This window comes from Saccopteryx leptura, chromosome 5 (assembly GCF_036850995.1).
Source record: "Saccopteryx leptura isolate mSacLep1 chromosome 5, mSacLep1_pri_phased_curated, whole genome shotgun sequence".
Lineage (NCBI taxonomy): Eukaryota > Metazoa > Chordata > Mammalia > Chiroptera > Emballonuridae > Saccopteryx > Saccopteryx leptura.
Window position 1 is genome coordinate 116,232,523 of NC_089507.1, and position 25,227 is coordinate 116,257,749.

General features: G+C 43.6%; 1 protein-coding gene across 6 annotated transcripts; it reads left to right on the plus strand.

The window, feature by feature from the left end:
* MAP3K8 (mitogen-activated protein kinase kinase kinase 8) lies at positions 1 to 23,264 on the plus strand. 6 transcript variants are annotated; one of them, XM_066385897.1, is made up of 10 exons: positions 487 to 503; positions 1,984 to 2,081; positions 2,519 to 2,596; positions 4,548 to 4,906; positions 11,898 to 12,065; positions 14,203 to 14,464; positions 15,899 to 16,005; positions 20,209 to 20,361; positions 20,979 to 21,225; positions 22,156 to 23,264. In XM_066385897.1, the coding sequence occupies exons 4-10, from the start codon at positions 4,571 to 4,573 to the stop codon at positions 22,284 to 22,286; spliced, it is 1,404 nt and encodes a 467-aa protein (XP_066241994.1). In that variant the 5' UTR covers positions 487 to 503; positions 1,984 to 2,081; positions 2,519 to 2,596; positions 4,548 to 4,570; the 3' UTR covers positions 22,287 to 23,264. The 6 variants fall into 6 exon arrangements, with proteins under 6 accessions (XP_066241998.1, XP_066241999.1, XP_066241993.1 ...); XM_066385902.1 differs by lacking the exons at positions 487 to 503; positions 2,519 to 2,596 and adding an exon at positions 85 to 123; XM_066385896.1 differs by lacking the exon at positions 2,519 to 2,596 and having other exon boundaries at positions 201 to 503.
* Positions 23,265 to 25,227: the final 1,963 nt, after the last annotated feature.

Below are 25,227 nucleotides of genomic sequence, written 5' to 3' on the forward strand. Positions count from 1 at the left end.
GTCGCCCTGGTTCCGCCCTCTGCTGTCGCCGGACTTCGGGAGGGCCGGCCATCCGCTGCGCACCGAGCCGTCGGGGGGCCACAGTTGGAGCGCCCGGCCTGCGAGGGCGAGCGGAGCCCGCAGGTAGTCCAGAGTTCGAGGGCTCAGGGGTGTCTTTCTGGTCTCGGACCTCCGTAATACCCCAGCGGATCTCATCCTGAAAGGGAGGGTGTTCCCGGCACGGGCGGAGACTTCGGGGCTCGAGGAGGTGGGGTGTGCCGGCCTCCCGCGTGGCTGCGCTTCTTCGGTTAGTGCGTGCTGCAGCCGGCGCCGCTGGAAAGCACCTTGCGCAAGGGTCTCACGCGGTGTGGACTCGTGACTCCGCCCTCTTCCTCTTGCTTCCCGGATCCCTAGCGCGCGAGCAGTGCCGGGCTGGGCAGTGCGCGGGGACTTGGGGCCCGTGACACCGCCTGTCACCGTATGTGCCTCTCGAGCGGCTGCACTCTCCCTGCTGCCGAGACCCGGTGAGTGCGCCTCCGAGGGCCAGGGTCCCCCGCCACCCTCGCTGTAATGACGAGTGTTTTTATGATTTACAAACGCATATAAGGCTTCCTTAGCCGTGGGGGACTGGAGGAGGGGAGTAGGGGTGGGAGTTGGCGCGCCGAGAGCAGTTTGAAGCGCTGAAACTCAATTTCACGCTTATAACCCGGGAAAGGGTGGGCATAATAGAACACGAGTGCCGGGCTTTGGGTCTAGGAATATTTCCCGGAGGTCTAATTCCGGAAGGCAGCGCGACGTGCGCAGAGTATATCCCAAAAGTGGACAGGGAAGGGCCACGAGCAGTTTTTAAGTGAAACATGATAATGTCTCTGTTTCACTTTTGGAAAGACATATTTGGATCCAGATTAAAGGGCGACTCCTGATAAGAACAGCGAAAGAAACAGTAATTCAGCCGTTTTGCATATCTGTCGCTTAAATCTCAGGTATTTGCCAAATAGAATATAATCTGACTCCAGTCCCCAACTCTGAGGGACCGAGTTTGTGTGCAACACCTCTGGCAGATGGCCCATCAGGACTTTGTCCAATAGTAGAATTTTGGATGGTTGGGGCATCTAGACGTTTTGAAGCAGAGAGTTTGTGCTTCTGTACAGCAAACTGCATCATCGGGGGCTTTTTGAAAACAGATGCCATAAGAGATATGCCCTTAGGGCAAATGTACTATTTTGGCAGAAAATTTTGTTAAATGGGAAGTAATACAGGTATGATCATCCTTTGTTAGGCATAAAGCCGTTGCCTGTAATCTTACCATTTGCATTCACACCTGCCAGGAAAACCTCTTTTTTTTTTTTTTTTTTTTTTTTTTTTAATGTAGATGCAAGTAGTCAGGAGTATGACATGAACCAAGAGGATTTCCTCTTGGTTTTGTGGATGATTTCTGAAGTAGTTTGAAGCAAATAATTTTGACTATTTGCCCATCTCTCCATTTCTAAAAGGGGCATAGTCATCTACTTTCTGAAGGAGTAGGAATTTTATGAGGATTTTTATTGTAAACTGTCTGGAAGGGTCTTGATTGCTAAAGTAGAATACCTTCACAGTCCACACTTTTTCTACATGGGTACTGACCCTGAATAACTACAAAATTATTACCATAGTGTCTGCTTAATTCAGGCTTGAAAATGCTGAGGTCCTTTGCAAGGGTGTTTCGTTGGTGGACTAGTCTCCAGAGTTGCTTGGGGAGCACTGGTTTTTGTGCAGGAGGAACAGCCTGTTGCTTAGGAATTATGTCTGGCTCTGAAGACTCTGTCATACACTCCTCCACCTCCCCTGCCCTCCTTCCCCGCCTCCCTCCCTTACTCCTCCCCCTCCTGCCCTAATCCATCCCTCCTCCACCCCAGCGCCAGAAGTTTAGGGGTGTGTGCATTAAACCTCTTACTTGGGTTTTACATATAAATATTTGAGACTTTCTGCAGAACTTAAAAACCATAACCTGTCTGTTCTCTCTAGATCTCAACTAACTAGGAAACTGTATGGACTTTTCTTCCCTCTCCTTCTTGAGTCACCTTACTATAGGGAACTTTATTTTCTCTCAAGTCAGCCATTTGGTAAGTATGGCAACCTTGGAACTTTCCAGCTCGAGGGGTCCTCAGTCAGGCTATTTTTGCTTTAACTTCTGTTTTTCAGTAAATTCTGTAAGTAGAAACTGCAACTAAATGGCTCAGATGAAACTTAAGTCTCATGTCCCTCCCTAACCCTGAGAAATTCCTCGTAACTCAGCTGGCTGCAGGAGTGCAAAGGACTCAGACAGGGAGCGCCTGTGGCTCTCTCAATGTAACTATAGGGTGACAGCCATCAAAGCATTTCATAGGTTTCTGCCTTGTTCTCTTTGTCTTTTGTCTTAGATACAATCTTTAAAACGCTTTCAAAGCAGCCGGGGGAATAGGTAGCCACATCCCATTTGCAGATAAGAAAGAAGGCCTAATGCAATATCTGCAAAGCCAAGTGGTTGACTCAGTCCTTGTGTCTTTTATGCACATAATAGCACCTACAGATGACACAGACACTGCACCAAGCACCTTGTGCACATGAGCGCCTTTAACCCTCACAGCCACCCTATGAGGTAGGTGCTGTTCTGATTCCATTTTACAGATGGGGGGGTTGAGGCACAAAGAGGCTAAGGTAATAGCCTAAATCATGCAGACAGTAAATGAGGGGTCAAGGCTTGATCCCAAGCAGTGTGAGTCTAGGTGGAATGTCGGACTGCAGGATGCTACATGGCTTCCTGAGGCACAATTCATACATCAGAAAATGAATGTCAGGGAGTTAATGACAACACAAAATTGTGTGGTTCTTTTTTTCTTCTTCTAATTTTTAAATGTATTTAATTTTTTAACATTTATTGGGGTGACATTGGTAAATTTATGTGGGTTTCAAATGTACATTGCTTTAGTCCATCTTCTGTGTATTGCATGGTTCTTTGCTGAAATGAAATTCATTCAGAAGCCAGTGGCTGGGTAGTGAGCTGCCTGCGGCACATTTCCTGGAGCCTCTGACTGGAGTTCCAGGTTAATTGAAGCCCATGGCTTTTTGCATGGAGTATGGAGTGTTGAACGTGTTCAAGGCTTGTGCTCTTTAGGACCTGTAACATCTTTCAGAGAGAGGCTGTACTTTCAGGAGCACAGTAGTTTAAGCACACGTACAGGCCTCCAAATTCTCTTAGGTCTCTTACATATTTTTATATTTAATGCTTTGGAATAGACTTGTTCTAAAACCCTGCGCATCATTTTTTACCCTTGGTTTACCTTCTTTGTCCCATTTGCAGGTTCCCAGGTCTGTCATCTGGCTTGTGTAGAACTGAAATACAATAGCGGCTTAATAGAGTTAGTTGGCCTTACTCGTGTCGTGCTTATTATAAATTTGGGTTTTCTAGCTTCTTTGTTTTTATTTTTTTATTTTTCTGAAGCTGGAAACAGGGAGGCAGTCAGACAGACTCCTGCATGCACCCACCAGGGGGCGATGCTCTGCCCATCCGGGGCGTCGCTCTGTTGCGACCAGAGCCATTCTAGCGCCTGAGGCAGAGGCCATGGAGCCATCCCCAGTGCCCGGGCCATGTTTGCTCCAATGGAGCCTTGGCTGCGGGAGGGGAAGAGAGAGACAGAGAGGAAGGAGAGGGGGAGGGGTGGAGAAGTAGATGGGCGCTTCTCCTGTGTGCTCTGGCCGGGAATCGAACCCGGAACTTCTGCACGCCAGGCCAACGCTCTACCACTGAGCCAACTGGCCAGGGCCCTGGCTTGTTTGTAAAATGACAGCCTCTGAGGGTCATTGAGCTAGATGTTAAATTAACCTTCTTGGAACCTTGAGATACATGCTTTATACTGTTTTAAAAAGTCTGGTCTTCAGAGGACTGCTGATTCACAGGTTATACATGACTCTTCTTCCCCTTTCTCACACTCATGGCTAGCAGGAGGATTTGAGGCTTGTCCCCTGTCTAAATGAGCTGTTTAAGTCATTTGCAACAGAATTATTCCTGAAACTTGATCAATCATCATCAGTTTGCTTAAATTATGATCCATTTTACATGCTTCTGGCTTCAGGACTTGAATTTTATTTGCAAGGTTAGCTCCTGAATGTGGTTAGTTTGTTTTTTTCTTCAAAGGCACCCAATGCATAAAAGCTGCAGGCAGAGACCCATGCAAGGAGGAATACCCCTTTAGGTAGCAGCAGGGTTGGAAACTAAAGTGCCAGGAGCCTCTGCCTGAGCTGCTCTTATTCCTGTTTATGTTTAGTGAAAGTTTGTTTTCGGTTGCTTTGGCTGATGCCACCAACTCAGTGAGTAAGTGAGTAGGGAGTAAGCCGTCTTTATCTCAGGTTTCCCTCTGCAACGTGAGTTCCCTCTGCAATGTGAGCGAGTTGGACTAAAGGTTATCTGAGGTCCCTTTTTTCACTTGTCAGCTTGAGTTCACACACCAATAGACACAGAGCCCTTGCCCAGTTATTTTATGTCAGTTTCCCATTGATTTCAAATGCCAATACAAATAGGGTGAACCTAGTATTTTTGTATTATTTTGCAGACTCTCTGGAAAGCACAACAGTAATGGAGTACATGAGCACTGGAAGTGACAATAAAGAAGAAATTGATTTATTAATTAAACATTTGAATGTGTCTGATGTAATAGACATTATGGAAAATCTTTACGCAAGTGAAGAGCCAGCGGTTTATGAACCCAGTCTAATGACTATGTGTCAAGACAGCAATCAAAACAAGGAGCGTTCAGAGTCCCTGCTGCTCAGGGGCCAGGAGGTGCCTTCACTGTCATCAGTCAGATACGGGACTGTGGAGGACTTGCTTGCTTTTGCAAACCATATATCCAACACCGCAAAGCGTTTTTATAGACGCCACCGACAAGAATCTGGGATTTTGTTGAATATGGTATGTTTCTTCCCCATCGGTTGACTACTGTGTGTCCAACTTTACCCCTGAAGCTCATTTAATGCAGAGTGGCATTTGAACTTGGTTTAGATGGGCTGCCAGGAATGATTATTTTAATATTTATTTATTGAGAGATGAGAAGTATCAACTTGTAGTTGCGGCACTTTAGTTGATTGCTTTCTCATACATACTCTGACCGAGGAGCTCCAGCTGCGCAGTGACCCTTCGCTCAAAGCCAGCTACCTTAGGCTCAAGCCAGTGACCTCAGAATTCTCTTGATCCCACGCTCCAGCTGGTGACCCCACACTCAAGCTGGCAACCTCAGAGTTGGGTTTTGCACCTGGCTCCTTAATGTCCCAGGCCGAAGCTCTATCCATTGTGCAACCACTGGTCAGGTCAGGCATGATTTTTTAAAAAAATGTAGTGTCTGTAAGAATCACCTTTGTGTTAAGATGCAGATGTAAACAGAGTCCTCATTAAAAATTCCATTTAAAAAAATTGTAGGAGTAGTTCTACAAATAGGGAATGAAGTGTGTTTTGCTTTAACAAGTCATTAAAACTAATTCATTAATGTGGCAGAAGAGAAGGGCTTGAGTTTAAGGTGTCTTTAATGTTTTTAAAAGCTGAATTTTTCTCTTGTCATATCTGGAAATCTGGAAATGTCATTATATCAATACTGGCTGAGTTCAAGTTTTTGCATAAATGTAGTCTGTAGACAGTAAATAGCTATCTACAGATTCACTCTCTTTAATTGGCAAAGTATGGATGACAAATGACATACTTGCTTAGTCATCCCAAGTATGCAAATAATCCAAAATATTGTGACAACACTTTGTTGCCATAAGAGTAGGTCAGATGATGTGTTTGGGTGTGCCTGGGATTCTCCCTGTCTCTTAGTATGTCAGAGGTGAATGTAGGTGCTAGCTAAAGGTGATCTGATTTTGAAAAAAGAACAATTTGCAAAAGAGTAGGTGGTAACGTGCTTATTGAGGAAAGTGACTCCCTTGCCTTTGGTGCACCCAAATAGCAAAATGGTTATGTGGGGAGAAGGTCAATGCTAAACAGTGAGGAGTCAGGACAAAGGACTTTTATTTTTTTGCATGGCACATTCATTCAGTTAAAAACAACACAGTAATTTAGGTCAGCTATGTAGTGAATTGTTTTGTTAGAAGCCAGTTGTGTTCCTCTATGGCTCAGTTTGGATGAAGATTATATTTTGCATAGTTGTGTGACTTCCTTTGGTCAGGTATACCAAATTATGTTTAATTGTTGACGAAGTTCTTCACCTTGAGGATATTATCTTTGCTAATCATTGAATGCGAAGCAATCCCTGATTTTCTTAGCTAAAATACAGCTGGGGAACTCTTGTTCAAAATTATGTCTATGTCTGTGATGACGAGCATAATTGCTTATGTAGTTCTTTTTACGTATGTATTTGTCAAAATGGACATCTGAAAGGAAAACATGCAGAGTAAACAGATTACTCTTGCTTGTAAAAATGTAGACTTAGGTACATCTCCCCACGTCCATCAGACTGGTGGGGAATGGGACACAGACCTTCACTGGGGGTGTACAGAAGGGAGCTCAGGAAAATTACAAGGAGCACAAAGAAATAGCTTCCTGTAGGGTTTGGAGTTTTAAAAATAAATAAATAAAAGCTAATGCAGAAAAGAAGAGAAATTAAGACATTTAAAGGAAGTGAAAATTTTAGCTCCACTAAGAGTAAGAGTAAAATGCCACTTCCTGCTGCTGAGCCTATGCTCTGTAAATGAACAGATCCCATAGTTAGGAGAAATTTTAAGACTAAGATCTTGAAAGCTTGAAAAAGATTTTTTAATTTTGAAAACAATCGAGGCTATAAAATATGAAGTGGTAAGACTTAAAAACAAAACGGAATAACAGGAGAACCTTAGAATGCACAGGGACATGCAGGCTAATGCTCTGGTGGCAGGGGTTGATGTTCCCGTCACTGACTTAAGGATCAGATAAAGCCCTGTGACAGCTATAACCTGTCACTGTTATGTGTTTTGTGAATAATGGCCTAGGAGCCGTGACTTTCCATCCCTGATCAGAGCTGGTCTGAGACAAGATGGTACAGAAGGTGATGTTTGCTTCTAGCCCCTCCCCCCCACTTCATGGTCTCCTTGGAATCATCCTGTGGTCAAGACCTTTCTCTTCCCATGGTCTCCTGAACACCCTATCAAAACTTCTTTCTTTCAGGGCTTTACCGGCTGCTCTGCCTCTCTGCTTTACAAAGCAACAGCAAATGATCTACCAAACAGATTGGGTCTATAAGTGTATCTCCCTATGGACCAAGTGCATTCATTCAGGCATTGGCTGGTTCATGTGCCAGACACAGCTGGAAGCCCCACAGCCTGTTAGGTGCTTTTCCAGGCACTAGAGGGGCAGTCTTGAACAGTCTGTGCTTTCTGGTAGCGTACTCCCTGGAGATTGCAGGAGGCAAGGAAACAGGTAGCTATAACGGTGGTGGTACTTCCCAGTACAGCCACACAATGGTGGCTGAGGGGAGGGTCAGGCAGAGCACCTTGCACCCCTGTGAGTGAAGACAGTCCAGGGAGTTGTCACAGAGCCTCCCGAGGGCTGTTGATGCCGCAGGTCAGCCAGATGAGGGGATGGGGAGCAGAGCGTGTTCCAGATGAAGAGAAGAGCATGTGCAAAGGCCTGGAGGCACAGGGACTTGGTGTGTTCCAGACAGCCAACCACCACAGTGCCTGTGGAGTTAATTAGTTAATGAGGGTGGAGGAACAGGGATTACAAAAATACCCTGAAGCTCAGGTATGTCGGATGGTAGCGTGCATGTGTGTGCAGGTGTGTGCTCCTTTCCTAAAAATACTGCATCAAAATTCCACCAACTGCCCGCAAGACCCAGGGAGGAAATGTAGGGGTTGCTTTGTGTAAGAGTGCTACCAGTTATGTATTATCTGGATCAGTGGTTTCAACCTTTTTACACTTGGGGACTCATGAAAATAGGAGGACTATTTTGGGGACTGCTAAGGCAGAAACCACCCTAAGCATAAGCGAATTCAGCTGAGATCACTGGGTCTATAATCTTCATACATCAGGGTGGTCAACCCTTTCATCAACCAGCATGAAACTTTTGGCGGACTGGTCCATGGACTGGCGGTTGAAAAACACTAATCTAGACCAGTTCAAAACCTGATCTGGGATGAAGAACCTGAAAAAGGTTCCAAACACTTGACTCTGGTGGTGCTATGGGGAGCTGAAGGGCCCACGGGCTCACTCTCAGATGTGGTATGAGATGCTGTATGCCATTTGTTGGGGGTTAGGGGGTTCCAGCTCGTTGGGGCTGCAAAAAACTTAAAGGTACGGAGCCAAATCCTCCTCTGATGCCTGACTCATCCCATTCATCATTTCTAGTAATTGCTGGAGCATTTTGGTCTATACTCGATTATGTGATGAAGAGGTCATCCTGTAGTGGGCCATTTGATTCCATATCTGGCAAGTTCTAATTGTAACGCAGTCAGTCCTTCCTTTAATAAAGCTGAAATCCATCTGGACTCCTCTTAGTCCTACTGCTAGTCTATGGCCATCAACAGGTGCATGCGATGAGTAGTGGTGAAGACAGTGGGCCTGTGAATTAAAGTGCTTGTATGGCTACCAGCTTTAAACTGGATTAGTTGTGTGACCTTGGGCTAGTGATAACACCCCTCTGTGCTGAGTTTACTCATCTCTAGAAGGGGTAACATGACAAGGCTGCTGATAGAACAAGTGATGGAGGCACGTGACCTGTTTACACAAAGTGAGCGTTGAAAGAACGCAGTTGCTGCGGTAGCTGCTGTTGTTTGTAATTGTTACGCTCCTTCCTCGTGACTGTCCCCACGCCTTCAAAACCTGTGTGCTTCCACCATCTTCTTTCTTCCACCAACACGTCTCACTCTGCTGCTGCTTCTCTTGCATTGTTGTCCCAGCTCCCCTCATCGTCTGAGCAGCAACCTCTGAGCTCAGGTCTGTGTCATGTCTGTTTTGTAACCCAGAACGTGAGCGTGGCAGGCCAGCTGTGGTGTGACCAGCAGAGTAAGGCAGGGCCAGGTGCACCTCTGTTCTAGATAATATGCTCCTTTAATGTGGCCCAAGGTCACGCCCATTTTATTGTAGCCATGTCTCATGGTGTGTGTGTGTGTGGGGGGGAGCGGGGGGGGGGGGAGTCCTCGTGCAATTTATTTTCACTGAAATACCTAAGGATTTTTCTGGAGAGCTGCTCCAGGCCCAGGATTACCCAATATCTATGACAGTGATCTGGAGGAGGAAATCTAAAGCGTATAACATCTGCACTTGGAGATGGCTTTGATCAGTTGTGGTGCTGGCAGAGCTAAGTGGCACAGAGGCCCATAGATGCCTTGGTAGGGCCCCTAGAAGGAGGAAGAAACATCTCAAAAAAGCATCTTAAATCCAAATAGGGGAAAACCAGGGGCTGTACAGAACTGTGAAGTGGTCAGCACGTGCCTGTCACCCCTACACCAAGGCCCTTCATCAAAAGTGGCCATGGGGAGTTGGTGGGGCATTCAGAGGGGACCCCGCATGTGGGAGGTGGTGCTGTGAGGCGGAGGCCCTGATATGGTTTGGTCCCCAGAGGAGAAGGCTCAGGTGTGCTCAGAGACATGTAAACAGAGGCTTTTAATAACTGGGTTTTGATCGTCGCTCAGTTGTAATTATAGCGTCCTGGAAGATAAAAGGTTCTCGTTCACATAATAGGAGTGGTGGCTTTGGGGCCAGAAAGCCTTGAGTTTGAATCCTGACTCTGTTGACTGACGAGCAAGTTACCTAACCTTTGAAGCCAGATTTCTCATCTGTAAAAGAGATAAAAATAGTCCCTGCTGCGTAGGATGGGCGTGAGACTTTGATGAGACAGTGTGGAAAGTCGGGAGCCCAGTGCCTGGTTGATAATTAGCACTTAGACATGGCTGCTGCTAGTCTTGGTCCCCTTGGGTAGAATGAGAGTACACTGGGTCAAACTGTATTTGTAACAAATTTTGGTTAAACAGTAGTAAAGTGTTCACAGCCGTGAGTTAAGCCCTGAAGTGGATGACGGAGGGGCCATGGTGAAACTGGACCTGTAAATATTTCCCACCAAGGAAGGCGATATTCAAGTACAGTTGTGTGCGGCCACTGTGGTCTGTCTAAATGTGGAAGAGGCCGAGGGTCATCTCATTCTCAGCTGTAAAAAGAGGCCTCTGGTAACTTGAGGTGACACACTTATTGAAAGGAGGTCATATTTCAGGCAAGCCAGCCTGTGGTCTGGCCTTAGTCATTTTCCCTCTGAGGCTCTGCACAGGATCCCGCCTAGAGGGAGTGCTCAGTAAATACTTAATTTTCAGTCCAGGGACTTCACATTTCTGAGTATGGGAGCTGTTCTCTTTCGTTCCCTAATAACTGTGCACATCTGTCTGAGGAGCGTGCAGCTAGGATTAGCAATCGTGGAGACGGAGTGAATAAACCTTACGGTTACCAGAACTGTTCCCAGAGCAGTGACCTGCAAAAAACTCCCTGCTTCTGCACAGGGATCAGGTGTCCGTTGTTCCCCACGTAGTCTGCAGTCCCTTTGTGCTTCGTCTGTTCCTGAAACAACTTGATGTTGCTCTGATAGCTTCATTATTCCCAAATTTATAATCTGAAGTCATATTGTTACTCATTACACTTATGGAACACTTGTATTTTTGAGATGCTTGGAAGAACACTTGAAACATTTTTTAAAATTTTTTCTGAAGTGAGAAGTGGAGAGGCAGACAGACTCCCGCATGCACCAAGCGGGATCCACCTGACATCCCCACCAGGGGGCAATGCTCTGCCCATCTGGGGTGTTGCATCACTGCAACCAGAGCCATTTTCAACACCTGAGGCAGAGGCCATGAAGCCTCCTCAGGGCCCGGGCCAACTTTGCTCCAATGGAGCCTTGGCTGCGGGAGGGGAAGAGAGAGAGAGAGAGAGAAAGTAGAGGGGGAGGATGGAGAAGCAGATGGGTGCTTCTCCTGTGTGCCCTGGCCGGGAATTGAACCTGGGACTTCCACACGCCACGCCAGACCAACGCTGTACCGCTGAGCCAACCAGCCAGGGCCTTGAAACATTTTTTTATACATGTGCTCCTGGTCCTATCTTCTGTGGACAACTTTATTATTAATTTGTTTTCATTTTAATTATTTCTCTTCTGAGTTTTTTTACTCTTTAAAAACTGAGATAGATTTTGTATGCAGTAAAACGGCACAGCTCTTAAAACATGCAGTTTGGTGAGTTTTGACAAAGGTACACACTTGTCACCCACACTGGTGTCAGCATCTGTCTCTTGATTTCTGAGTGGACCGGCTTTGCAGTCTCTTGTTCTGCGCGCTGGCTCGTGAGCGCTTGGAGGTCAGGGGTTGTCTACCTCTATGCAAAGCTGCCTCCTCAGTACCATACACTGTGCCTGGCACACATTATGCACCCAGTAAACATTCAGAGAGTCAGTAGATGAGAAATCGCTCTGCTCTTCATTTAAATAGTGCTGTCACTCATAGCTCTGCCATCCTACACTGTTTCCCAGAACCCTCCGTGAGCATCAGTTTATTTCCATGCTCTCTGTGTGTGTCATGTGTGAGTAATCACTATGAGGACTGACAGATTAGCACACTGTCTTTGGAAGCAAGGTCCACTTTATAGGCACAGTTTATATGTATGCAATTTTTATTTTCAGCCTCTTGGTCACAGTAGTCATGCACCCCAAGACAAATCATTTTCAAAGGTCTCTTTGGCAATTGATGACTCCCAAGCACATGGAAATCAGATCCAGTCTGACCCGGAATGAGCGTGTTTCTGCTCCATGCTTTCTCTGCCTCTCTGAAGCTCTGTACACTGTGAGGATTACTCACAGTGACACTAATTCCCAGTCCTGTGTTAGGAATATGATCTCAAGTAACCAGGTTCCTTAGAAACGGCTTTTACTGGGATTCTCACCCTCCCACATTCTTATTTGTTGTAGGTGATCACTCCCCAAAATGGACGCTATCAGATAGACTCCGATGTCCTCCTCATCCCCTGGAAGCTGACGTACAGGAACATCGGCTCTGATTTCATTCCTCGGGGGGCCTTTGGAAAAGTATACTTAGCACAAGATATGAAGACAAAGAAAAGAATGGCATGTAAACTGGTAGGTGTTTTATGACCAGACAGTGGGCACTGGCTCAAGGTTTGGTTTCTGTATGTGCATTACTCAGAACTCGGTAGCCTTTGCCTGGGTCTTCTCTATGGCTGCACTGTCCAGGCGCATCTGTGCTTTATGAAAGGATTTGCTTATGACATGGGGCCGGTCAGCCCCTAAATCAGTTTGTGTGTGTAGTTGATTTTAATCTAGTTAGCTGTGACAAAAAAAGAAAGTGCTGGCTAACTTAGCACCATTTTGGAGAACGTCGTCCCTCCTGTGGTAGGCTGAGGTGAAGGGGCACATTCTCCACCCACTGTGGAGGGGCTGGCGGGGGAGCAGAAGCTGGGAAAGCATGAAGCTTTTCAGGACTGCAGACTGAAGGGCTGAATGTACATAGATCAGTTCTTGGAAAGATCCTCTCTCTTCTTATTACCTGATCATCACTGAGGTGCCCCCACTTTGGAAAAACGTTTGGCAGTTTCTCCCTAAGTTGCACAGGCATGAGCCCTTTGATTCCAGCGGTTCTGTGCCTGTGAGTACACACACAGGAGGCCTGTGCCCAGGGTCCCCAGAAGCTATGTACTAGCAGTGTTTGTAGTAGCCCTGCTGGGCTTAGTTTCAAGCTGGAAAGTGTCCAGGTGCTGCAATGTGATATGTTGACACAATGGAATACCGAACAGCCAAGAAAATAAAATGATTTACAGTGATAATGATGTCGACGAATCTCATAATCATCACAGTGAACTAAAACAGCCAGGCACAAAATAAGACCTGTAGTAGGAGATTCCACTCACATAGAGGCCAAAAACAGGCTCACCAAATCCGTGCTGTTGGAAGTCAGGTTGGAGGGCTCCCTGGAAAAGCTGTGACTAGAAGAGGCCCACTGGGGGTCTCCTGGTGAGGATAGATAGAGTTCTGTTTCTTCATCTAGAAGGTGGATACATGAGGGTGTTCAGCTGTTCATTCATTGAGTTTGATACCTAACCAATTTTACACTTTTATGTATGTCTGTTTTACTTTAACACATTTTCTAGAGCAATAAAATAAACTCACTTGACTTAACAAAAATAAAATTAAAAATAATTGCTGAATATCATCTCAATCTCTGTTATATAATTAAAGGATCAACCACATGTTGGCCTTGTTTGTTCCTTCATCAAGATTTGGTAGAATATCTGATATTAGAAGGAAAAAAAACCCAGGTGTCATAATAAGCCACTTGAAGCTTGCATTTGGAGAGGGGGGGCATTTTTAACAGATCTTAGAACCAAAGCACCTCATGTTTCAGTTTTATCATAAGAGACATGGGAAAACAGCTTTGTGGCTTTGTTTTCCTTGTAGTGCTTATATTTTTTAAGCTATATATTTCTTTAAAAAGGAATCATATGATGATTAACAACCCCAAACAGATTCAAAAGAAGATAGGCTGAAGAATGAGACCTCTTTTCTTGAGGGAACTGTTATGGTTCTTATATATCCTTCCAGAAATTCTCTATGGACATATGTGTAGTTTAATTTTTTTTTTGCAAATGGGAACAAAATATATGTATTTCTACATCTTGCTTTTTTCATCTAACACTATATTTTGGAGACCTTTTATATCTATCTACTCTGTAAGACTTTTCTTTCTTTCTTAATGACTTTTGTTCTTCAGAATGGATGCCCAGTGCTTACTTGAAATTCATTGTTAAGAGTATGAACTGTGACAAGAAATATTGAAAATGTGACCTCAAATCTAAATGTAGAAATTACATATGTAATCAATGAGAAATTATCTCTCTTTTGATTCAATCCTAAGTGATTTTTGGTTGGGTTTCAAACACTTTAAATGAAAATGATGTGTACACTCTTTTTTTTAAATTTTCTTATTTTGAATTGTTTACCGAAAGCTGACTTCATGTACAGATCAGGGTATCCTTGAGGGCATTTAGTTGTTTTCTAGTTTGTGAATTGACCTAAATTATAATTGTCTTGAGGGGCTTGGAAACCCCGGACGTGTCAGAATCCACAGATGCTCATGTCCCTTAGTGGCCCTTTGTATCACGTGTGTGGAACCAGCATATATGGAAGGCTGACTTTATGTATATATTTTTTTCATTGTCCTGGGGCTGGTTAGAATCTTACTGGTATTTTTGTGTTTCAGATCCCAGTAGATCAGTTTAAGCCCTCCGATGTGGAGATCCAGGCTTGCTTCCGCCACGAGAACATCGCTGAGCTGTATGGCGCAGTCCTGTGGGGGGACACCGTCCACCTCTTTATGGAGGCCGGCGAAGGAGGTTCTGTTCTGGAGAAGCTGGAGAGCTGTGGGCCAATGAGAGAATTTGAAATTATTTGGGTGACAAAGCATGTTCTCAAGGGACTTGATTTTCTACACTCAAAGAAAGTGATTCACCATGATATTAAACGTGAGTCATCTTTGGATATGTACCTTCCAGGCTTAACGAGACTGATTAGACAGGAGGCAGGTGGGCTTGTTCCTTCAATCTAAGACCCTTGGTGGCGGGGAGCAGAGCGGCCTTAGACCATTCTGCATGCCTGGCCTCTCCCCGTTTCTGAAGCACCTTCAAGAACTAAGAGGGGTCATTAGAACTTTCAGCATTATGAGGAAGGGATCCAACTGTGGAAGAGAGAAAAGCCACGTATCTGTTAACTGCCTATGCCCTGGGCTTTTAAAACACTCATTTCCTTGAAAACACACACTTTACAGCCACATCTTTTTGAGAAACCCACAGCTTCCAAGTCTTGAGTATCAGTTTAGCAGTAGTTCCATTCAACAATCCTTTGCTGACTGCTTTTTAGGGGTAAGAAGCGACGAGGAAATGTGTAAAGGACACCCATTGTGGACCGGACCCTTAATACCTAGCAATGAACAGGACTAGCTAAACTCTTGCTGGAAAAAATGGATATTTTACCTTTTTTGTTTTAGAAAGTAACTTGATAAACTTATGCTTATATTATAGAATTTGAAACTCAAGCTCTTGGGTTTTACTGTATTTTTCTTTTCCTAACTTTATTGACATATAATTGACATATAACATTGTTTAAGTTTAACACATACAATATAATGATTTGATATATGTATGTGTTGCAAAATGATTAGCAGAGTTAGCACATTCATCACCTCACATTTATTTATTTATTTTTGGTAGTAGAAACTTTTAAAAGCTACCCTTTTAGCAATGTATAATAATGGTATTGTGAACTGTAGTCACAACACTGTATGTTACATCCACAGAATCTACTCATCTCATCACTTTTGCCCTTTGACCACATTCACCCATTTCCCCCCACACACTGGCTCTGGCAAGTTACCGTCTGTTCTGTTTCTATGAGTTTAGTTTTCTTGGACTCTACATGTAAATGAGATCATATAATATTTAACCTTCTCTGACTTATTTCACTCAGCGTAATGCCCTCAGGGTCCATCCAGGTTGTCACAAATGGCAAGATTTCCTTCTTTGTGGCTGAATAATATTCTATTACATATGCACGCGCACACGCTCACACACACATATACACACACCAACATCCATACACACATCACAATTTATCCATTTATTCATTGTTGGACACTTAGGTTGTTTCCATGTCTTGGCTGTTGCATCTTGAAAATTACTTGTAGCTGTAGTCATTTGCATCCACACTGGCCGAATTCTAGACTGACCGGAAAGGATTTTCACCTACACTCCCCGCCTTCTCTTTTGAATATGTCACCCCTATTCCAGTATAGAAATCATTGCAATCTATTCTAATTTGGAACTTTTTGTTTTAGATATTGTTTTCATTTTATTTATGGCTATATAGACAATTTTATACTAAAAATTTTCCTCTCTTTATAGCAAGCAACATTGTCTTCATGTCCACAAAAGCTGTTTTGGTGGATTTTGGCCTGAGTGTTCAGATGACTGAAGACATTTACTTTCCTAAGGACCTCCGTGGAACAGAGGTACAATTATATTCCCTCAGGAATGGTCAATATCTTAAGAGTGAAAATGAAAATGTTCTAGCATTACTGTAGAAAGGACAAAGAAGGAGAGAAAAACCATCACCTTAAATTGTTATTATGATTGGCACATAGTTAATGAGTACTTGCTCTGTGCCAAGTACTCATTGTAGCACTTTAAATGAATTATATATTTTAATCCTCACAACAATCCTTTTATTGGTAAATACTATTATTATAGGCAAGTACTGTTATGATTCCCATTTTACAATAAGGAAATAAGATTAAAGAGGTTAAAATAAAGAGCCCAAAGCTTCTAAACTACTTACAGATCTGGGACTTGAACCCAGTTGTTTTCTGCATCTAAAGTCTAGGATCTCACCACTGTATAACTTTTGAATATAACTAATAAATATATATTTTTAGTTTAACTAATATTATTGTTTTGGTTCATTGACAGCCATAATTTTCATGACCATTAATAATATTTATTGAGATCTGACAATATTATAGGCCTATCTTTAAACATAGGGGATCCTATAATAAACCTCAAGCTTATTATGACATAAATAAGTCTTCTTGAAGATATAAACTAGTGATAATACTTCTATTTGTAACACAAAATAAAGCAAAACCAAAACAAAACTTTCCAGAGTCTAAATGAGAGAAAATTGGATTCATGGGCTTTCAAATACTATGTGTAATTTAGCATCCACATTATTAGGTTGAAGAGTTGATTCATGTAATGAGTGTTGAGCACCTGCCATGTGGCAAGCTGTTGTAGGTACCAGGGATGGAACAGAGGACAAGGCCAGCAAGGATCACACCCTTGTTAGAACTTCAGGAGTCCTCACTCTTTGGTGAAAGGAATTATGTTCAGTTTATCTGAATTATTAACAGATTAACAGTTTAGTTCACAGTTGGTTATGATGGGCAATGGGGGATACAACTGGGAAGGTAAATGGGTGTAGTAGCTGCCTCCCTTGCCTATGTCCACTGTGCTGGGTGCTTAAACATTGGCCTCCCAGCCCCATGCCCTCCTCTCTACTGGAGGTGCCTCAAGAAAATGGAGAGAGCGCACTTGACTGTACCTTTGCTGAATGTTACCAGGTCAGTCTTAGTGCTTAACCAAGTAGCAACTCTTAGTCTAGCTGGTAGAGATCGATTGCACAGAACTCAATTGCAATGCAAGAAAAATAAAAATCTGTTTACTTCAAAATAAGATTCTGTAAGACTTTTCTTAACTCAAAGCAAAAACGGTCCTGGGTAGCAGAAGAAATCCTTGTTTTTGCTGGTAATACTGAAGTCATTATGGAAAATATTCGAAAGAGGATTCTTGATAGTCCTCTTTGAGCAGAATAACATTCAGAAGAGAAAAGAGTAGACGTTTCTTTCTTTTTTTATAAATACTTTAGTGCAGTATATTAAGACTAGTTCACCAAAGCACAAAATCCAATAAGACTTAATGCTTACGACATGGATTTTTTGGGGAAATGTTCAGCATGTTTTGGCATTAGTCAAAAGCTCACGTAAATGGCACTCTACTGTTTTTCCAGGAGCCAGCTTGAGATAAAAACTATTTATGGTGTTAATGATGGAAAACACCTTTTTATTCCTGGCAGTGTGATCAGATCGAATATTTTGCAATGTCTGGAGAAAGACATGCCCTTTCTGAGATTCTTTTTTTTTTTCCTCTGAGATTCTTTAGCAGAAAAATAAAAAAAATGTTTGCTTGAGTATGAGATAATAACAACATAGTGTTTACTCCTGAAGAGCATGTGGATTCAGTTATTTTCACCAAATGTGAATTGTTTTTATGAATTACTAATTGGCTTTGTTGTCTAGTGTTTATAGTTATACCAACTCTTCTATTCAACCTGCATTTACTATGTGTGTGTGGTATTGAGCAAGGTTGGGAAGTCACCAGTGGAACCTTGCAGCAAACTTGTTATTCCTTGTTCTTTAAGAACCAGTGAGGTGTAGTGAGTCAGAGTCCACTGTGAGGATTTGCTTTCCGTTAGAGCTTGTTCACCTGACTGCTTCATAGGTGTCTGACGTTTGTCCCTGCGTTATAGCTCATCACTGCAGACACTGGTCACTTGTCTTTGATCTCTTTCTTTCTGTTTACATTCAGGATGTTACATTATAACTACATAGCACATGCAGGGGTGGGCAAAAGTAGGTTTGCAGCTGTGGGTATGTGAAACACTGTTTATTCTTATATTATTACTTATTAATTGTAGTATCTGTATTGTAGCTGTAAACTTTTGACCACCCCTGCATTCTGGTTAATCTGGTAATAATTTAATCTATTGTTTTTTAACTACGTGGTGCAGAGAAAGAATAAATTATGAACGTAAATAACTAATTAGAATAACTTACAGCATGATGATTTTTTAAAACTTTTTTTTCTTTTGATTCAGTGTTTGGTCTTACTTTATGTAAATTGCCATGTAATATCACATGTATAGACACACACACACACACACACACACAGTCTCTTTCGCTTTCTAATAAATGTGCTGAAAGGTGAAGACCTTGACCTAGACTAGATGCCTAGGTGCCAGCGCCTATGCCTGAGGGCAAGCCGCTCTTAGAGAGACTTGCCCAGGTCTCACCAGGCCTGTTTCCTGCCTCCGGTCTGCCAGCCTGCGTGTTTGTGACCAGCATGCCCTGCTGTCCTGACTCTTGCAGAACTTGAGGAAGCAGGAGCTCTGAGCCACTGAGCCATACAGCGCTGGGCAGCCTGCCGGAGGGGCAGCAGTCAAGTGGACAGGACACCCCATCCCCTCGTGTTTGGTCACATAGAGCTTGAGGAGCTCCGTTATGTAGCTCCTGTTGGTTCTATCAGCAGTAAATACTTGACCTAATCCTTTTATGGGGGGAGGAGGTGAACATTTAACCCTATCCATTGTGTTAGTCGTTAGTCGGTAACTTTGTGATTCTGTACTGCTCACAAAAATTAGGGGATATTTTCCATCCAAGTACTAAGTACTAACCAGGCCCGACCCTGCTTAGCTTCTGAGATCAGACGAGATCGGGCGCGTTCAGGGTGGTATGGCCGTAGACAGGGGATATTTCAAAATGAATATGAAGCAACAAGAAAAAGAAGCATTTGATTTATTTTTTTATTAAACAAGAACATCAGAAAAACAAACGACAAGTCAAAGAAAGTTTTTCGATTATACAAATGAGATGCAAAACCAACTTTTATATCATTGGTAAAAATGCACTGTACAAAGGCTGAAAGTACTGGCGTGTCTGCATGTTCCCTGATACCTAATTTTTGTGAGTGTATTTAGTAAGAAAGCCCTTCAGGCTCTATTTGTGCTTCAGGGAAAGTTTTAACTATAAGGAGCTTAGTTTGGCCAGTTTGCAGAGAGAGAAAGAGAGAGAATGGAAAAGCAAACCAGCCCAAAAGTGTGTTGTAGGAAGAAGTGGCATGGAGTTTGGATGGGGAAACTGGGCAGTTTCCCCAGTTTTGTAAGCCAGTTCTTTGCTTGGTTGCTCTGAAATGGATTCTGGGAATACTTAACTGCCTTCTCAATATTCAGATAACAGTCTGAAAAGTTCTTAGAGCTAAACACTGTTAATCAGAACACGTCTGGGCCAGCTGTGAATACAGATCACTGGGCACCAGTGTTTGCTCCCCTTCTCTTTCTTTGTTAAGTTTAGAAATAAACACTTAGAGAAACTATTTCTAAAACTAGCCTTACTTTTCCCACAGCAGCTCATGAAACCAGGTTGAATTTACCCAATATTAACATGTCCTTAGTCATGGGGCTATGTGGGAGGTAGAAATAAGAAGTGCTGTAGTCCATAGAAACAACTTACCAGGATCACTTTGATAGTATTGCACTTTTTAAAGTTCTCTTCCAGGTGATGAATGTTAATACCATTTGGACTTCTGCACCTTTTATCACTGCAGATAATTATAGAGTTTTGGCAAGAATATTTGTCGTGTCCGTTTAAATATGAAAGGAACTGATAAGAAGAAACATAAACGCATGCCTCACTTCTTTGCAGATCTATGAGGATTGTGAGGAGTGGGGGCCCAGGGTAGCTGTCTGTTAACTCCCCTTAGATTGGGGGAACTCTGCGATGGTGCTGTTGGGAGGGGTGGAGCCAGCTTCCAGACGGGATTCAGCAAATGGACACCCAGACCAATGAGGGCAGTTGGACGAATGTTTCCTGCTTCTTTTTCAGATTTACATGAGCCCAGAGGTGATCCTGTGCAGGGGCCATTCCACCAAAGCAGACATCTACAGCCTGGGGGCCACGCTCATCCACATGCAGACAGGCACCCCACCTTGGGTTAAGCGCTACCCTCGCTCAGCCTACCCCTCTTACCTGTACATAGTAAGTGGGGGTCAACCCAGCTGAGGGGGTGGGATTCCACCTGCTCAGGAAAGCTGCTCCCCTTCCAGAGTGGGATGGTGGTGAACTAGGGACCCACGAGGGGCTGCCAAAAGTGCATCCCACATGGAGGAAGGCCCATTCTCCCACAGAAGGCATTGCTCGTTTAGTAGGAACTTACTAAAATATACGTGGGGGCATTTATTATGTGCTATTCTGTTAATGTAATAATAAAATGCCACTCAGTAGCCTCCCAGTAGCATAAATCTTTGAGCCAAAGAAGTTGTATATGTTCTTTGAACATTTTCAAAACACAATCTTAGATTATAGATCCCCACACCAGCTTGGCCCACAGTGAAACACGAACCTCACGTTTTGTCAGTGAGAGACTCAGGAGTAGACACCCCCGTTATGGCGTGGTGGCCCCTGGGCTGCTGCTTAGAGAGAAAAAGCTGTCACTGTTTATTCAGACATAGTGGATATCTTGGACTGCACTGAACCAACTGTTCAGTTGTGCACTGGGACACAAATGGCTTCCCAGGTCATGTGGCTATAGACTACTGTTCCTGTTGACGGGATATTTTCCTACATTGACACTAAGAGGGCTGGTTTGCTGCTAGATCCACAAGCAGGCCCCTCCGCTGGAGGACATTGCGGACGACTGCAGTCCTGGCATGAGAGAGCTGATGGAGGCCGCCCTGGAGAGGAACCCCAACCACCGCCCCCAGGCAGCAGACCTGCTGAAACATGAGGCCCTGAATCCCCCCAGAGAGGACCAGCCACGCTGCCAGAGCCTGGACTCTGCCCTCTTTGAGCAGAGGAGGCTGCTGAGCAGGAAGGAACTGGAGCTTCCTGAGAACATTGCAGGTAGGGCCCCTGATGTCCCTCCTTTCTCTGTCTGCATTGCCACTGATGGAGCTGGTGAAAGCCCAGGAAGAACTAGGCTCCTGGGGGGTTTTGTTCAAGAAATTTCAGGAAGAATGTTAGCAAAAGCATTAAAAGTAAATCAGCTAATTTATCAGCAAGTTATCACAGGTTTTTAGTGCAGTTGAAGGTAACACAGTCATTAGAATTACTTCTGACTTGCTTTTATTTATTTATTTGTTTGCAACAGAGAATATCATTTGCCTTTTAAAAGCAAATCAAGCATGAGAGTTTTGCTGTCAGTAAAGAGCAAGGTGCTGTTAAATTCAGTTATGTGAGCCGCGCCAGCCCTTGGTTGGAAACGTCCTGGCACTGCTCTGCCCAGATAAAATAATTGAGTAGGAAGTCCATTTGCGTTTCTGTCTTCCTGTGCTTAAACTCTCTTTGCCAGCTAAGAACCTTTCCCATTTAGGAATGTCAGTTCCTATTGAGGCGCATTGACTATGCATGGAAAGGGGTTTCTATTTTTGTTGTTAAAATCTGTGGCACTCAATCCATTTAGATCCATACCAAGATGTCAGGCCTGGAATGCTTGTTTGCATTTCTGTACTCCTTGTCTGACTTTTCCATATTTAAAGAGAACCATCTGGGATGTTGGAAAATTATGCCAGGATTTCCAGCTGTCACTGACACTTTCTTGCTGTCACTGACACTTTTTTGAACTCTTTCATGTATGACATATTCTATCAATTAGCCCATGGTGTTCAACTCGATAACTCTTTAGTAAAACCAGGGTTTTTAAATGCTGTTTCCTTACATCCAACCTATTATTATTATTGTTTATTTATTTACTTTTTTGTAGAAAGAAGAGGAATTTATTATTGAACACTTATCCAGGTCATTCATTGCATGTTTCCATCTTCCCCTTTTCAGATACTTCGTGCGCAGGAAGCACTGAAGAATCCGAGATGCTCAAGAGGCAGCGTTCTCTGTACATCGACCTCGGAGCCCTGGCTGGCTATTTCAACCTTGTCCGGGGTCCACCAACGTTAGAGTATGGCTGATGGATGACATCTTGTGCTTTCAGTTAAGACTCAGCTTTTATCCTGGGGTAGCTGGTTCTGCTGACGGCCCAGGGGCTCTGCCTGGTGAACTGTGCCATTCATTGGCTGGCAGCGCAGGCTCCCATGACTTGTGAATGTGACTTGCACTTGGCTTCTGCATATTGGATTGGCAGAGCTGCCCTGTCACCCACCAGGTCTAAAGGTTCTCATTGGTCAGGTGGTGTGACTCTCGAGGGGAGGAAATTAAGGACTCTTAGAAGGATCATTTCTGGTGACTGATTCCATTCACTGTGCACTTTGCTTGAAATTTCAAAAAATAGCAATTATAAGAATGATATATTAGCCTGAAATTACTGTTCTTCGTTCTGACTTATGGGAACTTCATTTAATGCAGACTAGTTGTTTTGTGTATATTAGTGTATATTATAGATGAATTTTTTGAGCCTTTGTCAGTAGATTCTAGTTTAAATTAAAATCTTTCTGGGTGACTAGAACAACTTGAATGTTGTAGCAATAAGCTGAACTAGTGTCTTGAGAATGGCTGGCAGATGAGAGGGGTCACCTGACAGCGGGCCACTAGTGACGGGTTCTATTCTGTTCCTATGGAAACATTTTGTATTGTACATGCTATGCTTAAAACATTTAAAACATGATGTTTTGAATGTGGATAGAACTGTGTAAACCACATAATTTCTGTACATCCCAAAGGATGAGAATGTGACCTTTATGAAAAATGGAAAACTTTTGTCAATTCTTAATGATGCTACTTTTGTAACTCCTGTGACTATAGTCTTTTAAGCATTTGTATATTAAAATAGCATACTATGTATGTTTTATATCAAATGCCTTCACGAGTCTTTCTTATAGTTACATATTTTTTTAGCATTGTAAAGTATCATGACTATTCCTAAAGTATGTTTTACATCATGCAGATGAAACAAACACTTTTATCCAATGCAATTGGTCAGATCAACTGAATAAATTCAATATTTTGCCTTAACTGTTGTGAAATGTGTGATTCTCACCTGGGACTGGAGGTGGGCTCTGGGGGTTGGGATATAGGTTGGAGGGGAACATATCACGAGGAGGCAAAAACACCGGAGACGTTTGCAAATGGTCTGTCTGTCTGCTCCCTCTGTCGCTGCTGTGTCAAATGCTGTCAGCCAGATTGGGTTGCGTCCCTTCAGTACTTAAGTGAAAAAAAAACTGTGAGCCACTGGTTTAGGCTAAGTGTCATTCTGTTTCTGGACCTTGTTTTTCTATTTTTATACTACCTTGGAATAGATACTTGCATGCTCTGTGCCTATTTGTGTTTGGCAAAGTTAATAGTTAACTTGCCTTTGTATGAGATAGATTTCAATCATGCACACCAAATTCTAAAGACAACTCTTTTTTTTTTTTTTTTTTTTTTACTGAGACAGAGAGTCAAAGAGAGGGACAGACAGGAACAGAGAGAGATGAGAAGCATCAATCATCAGTTTTTTGTTGCAACACCTTAGTTGTTCATTGATTGCTTTCTCATATGTGCCTTGACCGTGGGCCTTCAGCAGACCGAGTAACCCCTTGCTCAAACCAGTGACCTTGGGTACAAGCTGGTGAGCTTTGCTCAAGCCAGATGAGCCCGCGCTCAAGCTGGCAACCTCGGGATCTTGAACCTGGGTCCTCCGCATCCCAGTCCAACACTATCCACTGCGCCACTACCTGGTCATGCTCTAACAACAACTCTTGAATGGGAGTCGGACCTGTCATTCAGGGAGTGAACAGTATTACTTTTTCACGCATGTTATGCAAAGCACACCAGCTCTGTGGTCTCCACAGCATGCATGTGAGAGAGATGGGTTGTTCTCTTTGTTTTTTTTTTTGTTTTTTTTTTTACAGAGACAGTCAGAGAGAGAGATAGACAGGGACAGACAGACAGGAATGGAGAGATGGGAAGCATCAATCATTAGTTTTTCGTTGCGTGTTGTGACACCTTAGTTGTTCATATGTGCCTTGACCTCAGGCCTTCAGCAGACAGAGTAACCCCTTGCTCAAGCCAGCGACCTTGGGTCCAAGCTGGTGAGCTTTGCTCAAACTAGATGAGCCCACGCTCAAGATGGAGACCTTGGGGTCTCGAACCTGGGTCTTCTGCATCCCAGTCCAACGCTCTGTCCACTGCGCCACCAACTGGTCAGGCTAGCCCCTGTTTCTTATCCACTCCATGCTGAAAGTTCCAATTCTATTTTTGAATTGTTGAAATCTTTGTTTTAATACCTGGCCCTGTTTCCAGAAAGACATCCTTGGCCAAGCATTTTACTTGCAGTTTTACCTCTTTTTTTTTTTAAAGAGTACTTTATTTTTTATTTTTTTTTACAGAGACAGAGCGAGAGTCAAAGAGAGGGATAGGTAGGGACAGACAGACAGGAACACAGAGAGATGAGAAGCATCAATTATCAGTTTTTTGTTGTGGCACTTTAGTTGTTCATTGATTGCTTTCTCTTATGTGCCTTGACCATGGGCCTTCAGCAGACCGAGTAACCCCTTGCTCAAGCCAGCAACCCTGGGCTTAAGCTGGTGAGCCTTGCTCAAACTAGATGAGCCCGCACTCAGGCTGATGACCTCGGGGTCTTGAACCTGGGTCCTCCGGATCCCAGTTCGATGCTCTATCCACTGCGACACTGCCTGGTCAAGCCAGTTTTACCTCTTGTCTGTGAGCGCGCGTGCACACACACACACATTATTACGATAACATGTTTTGGGCATTCACATCAGGTTTCAAGAGTTTACTTTGGGCCACACTGAGAAGAGATGCAACGTAGTTGTATACGGAACACTGCTGTAGTAACATGCACGCACCCTAGGCAGGATTTCTGCTGGGTTCTTTCTAAGGATGGTGTGAGCGTGAAGAGGGCATCATGTTTTTTATGCCCCTGCACAAAGGCCGTTGACCCCAGGCATGGCT

Coding starts and splice junctions, on each gene's coding strand:
- MAP3K8 (XM_066385896.1), top strand. CDS start 460: ATGTGCCTCTCGAGCGGCTGCACTCTCCCTGCTGCCGAGACCCG. Junction 504..1,983: donor CTCCCTGCTGCCGAGACCCG/GTGAGTGCGCCT, acceptor TGTTCTCTCTAG/ATCTCAACTAACTAGGAAAC. Junction 12,066..14,202: donor AAAGAATGGCATGTAAACTG/GTAGGTGTTTTA, acceptor TTTGTGTTTCAG/ATCCCAGTAGATCAGTTTAA.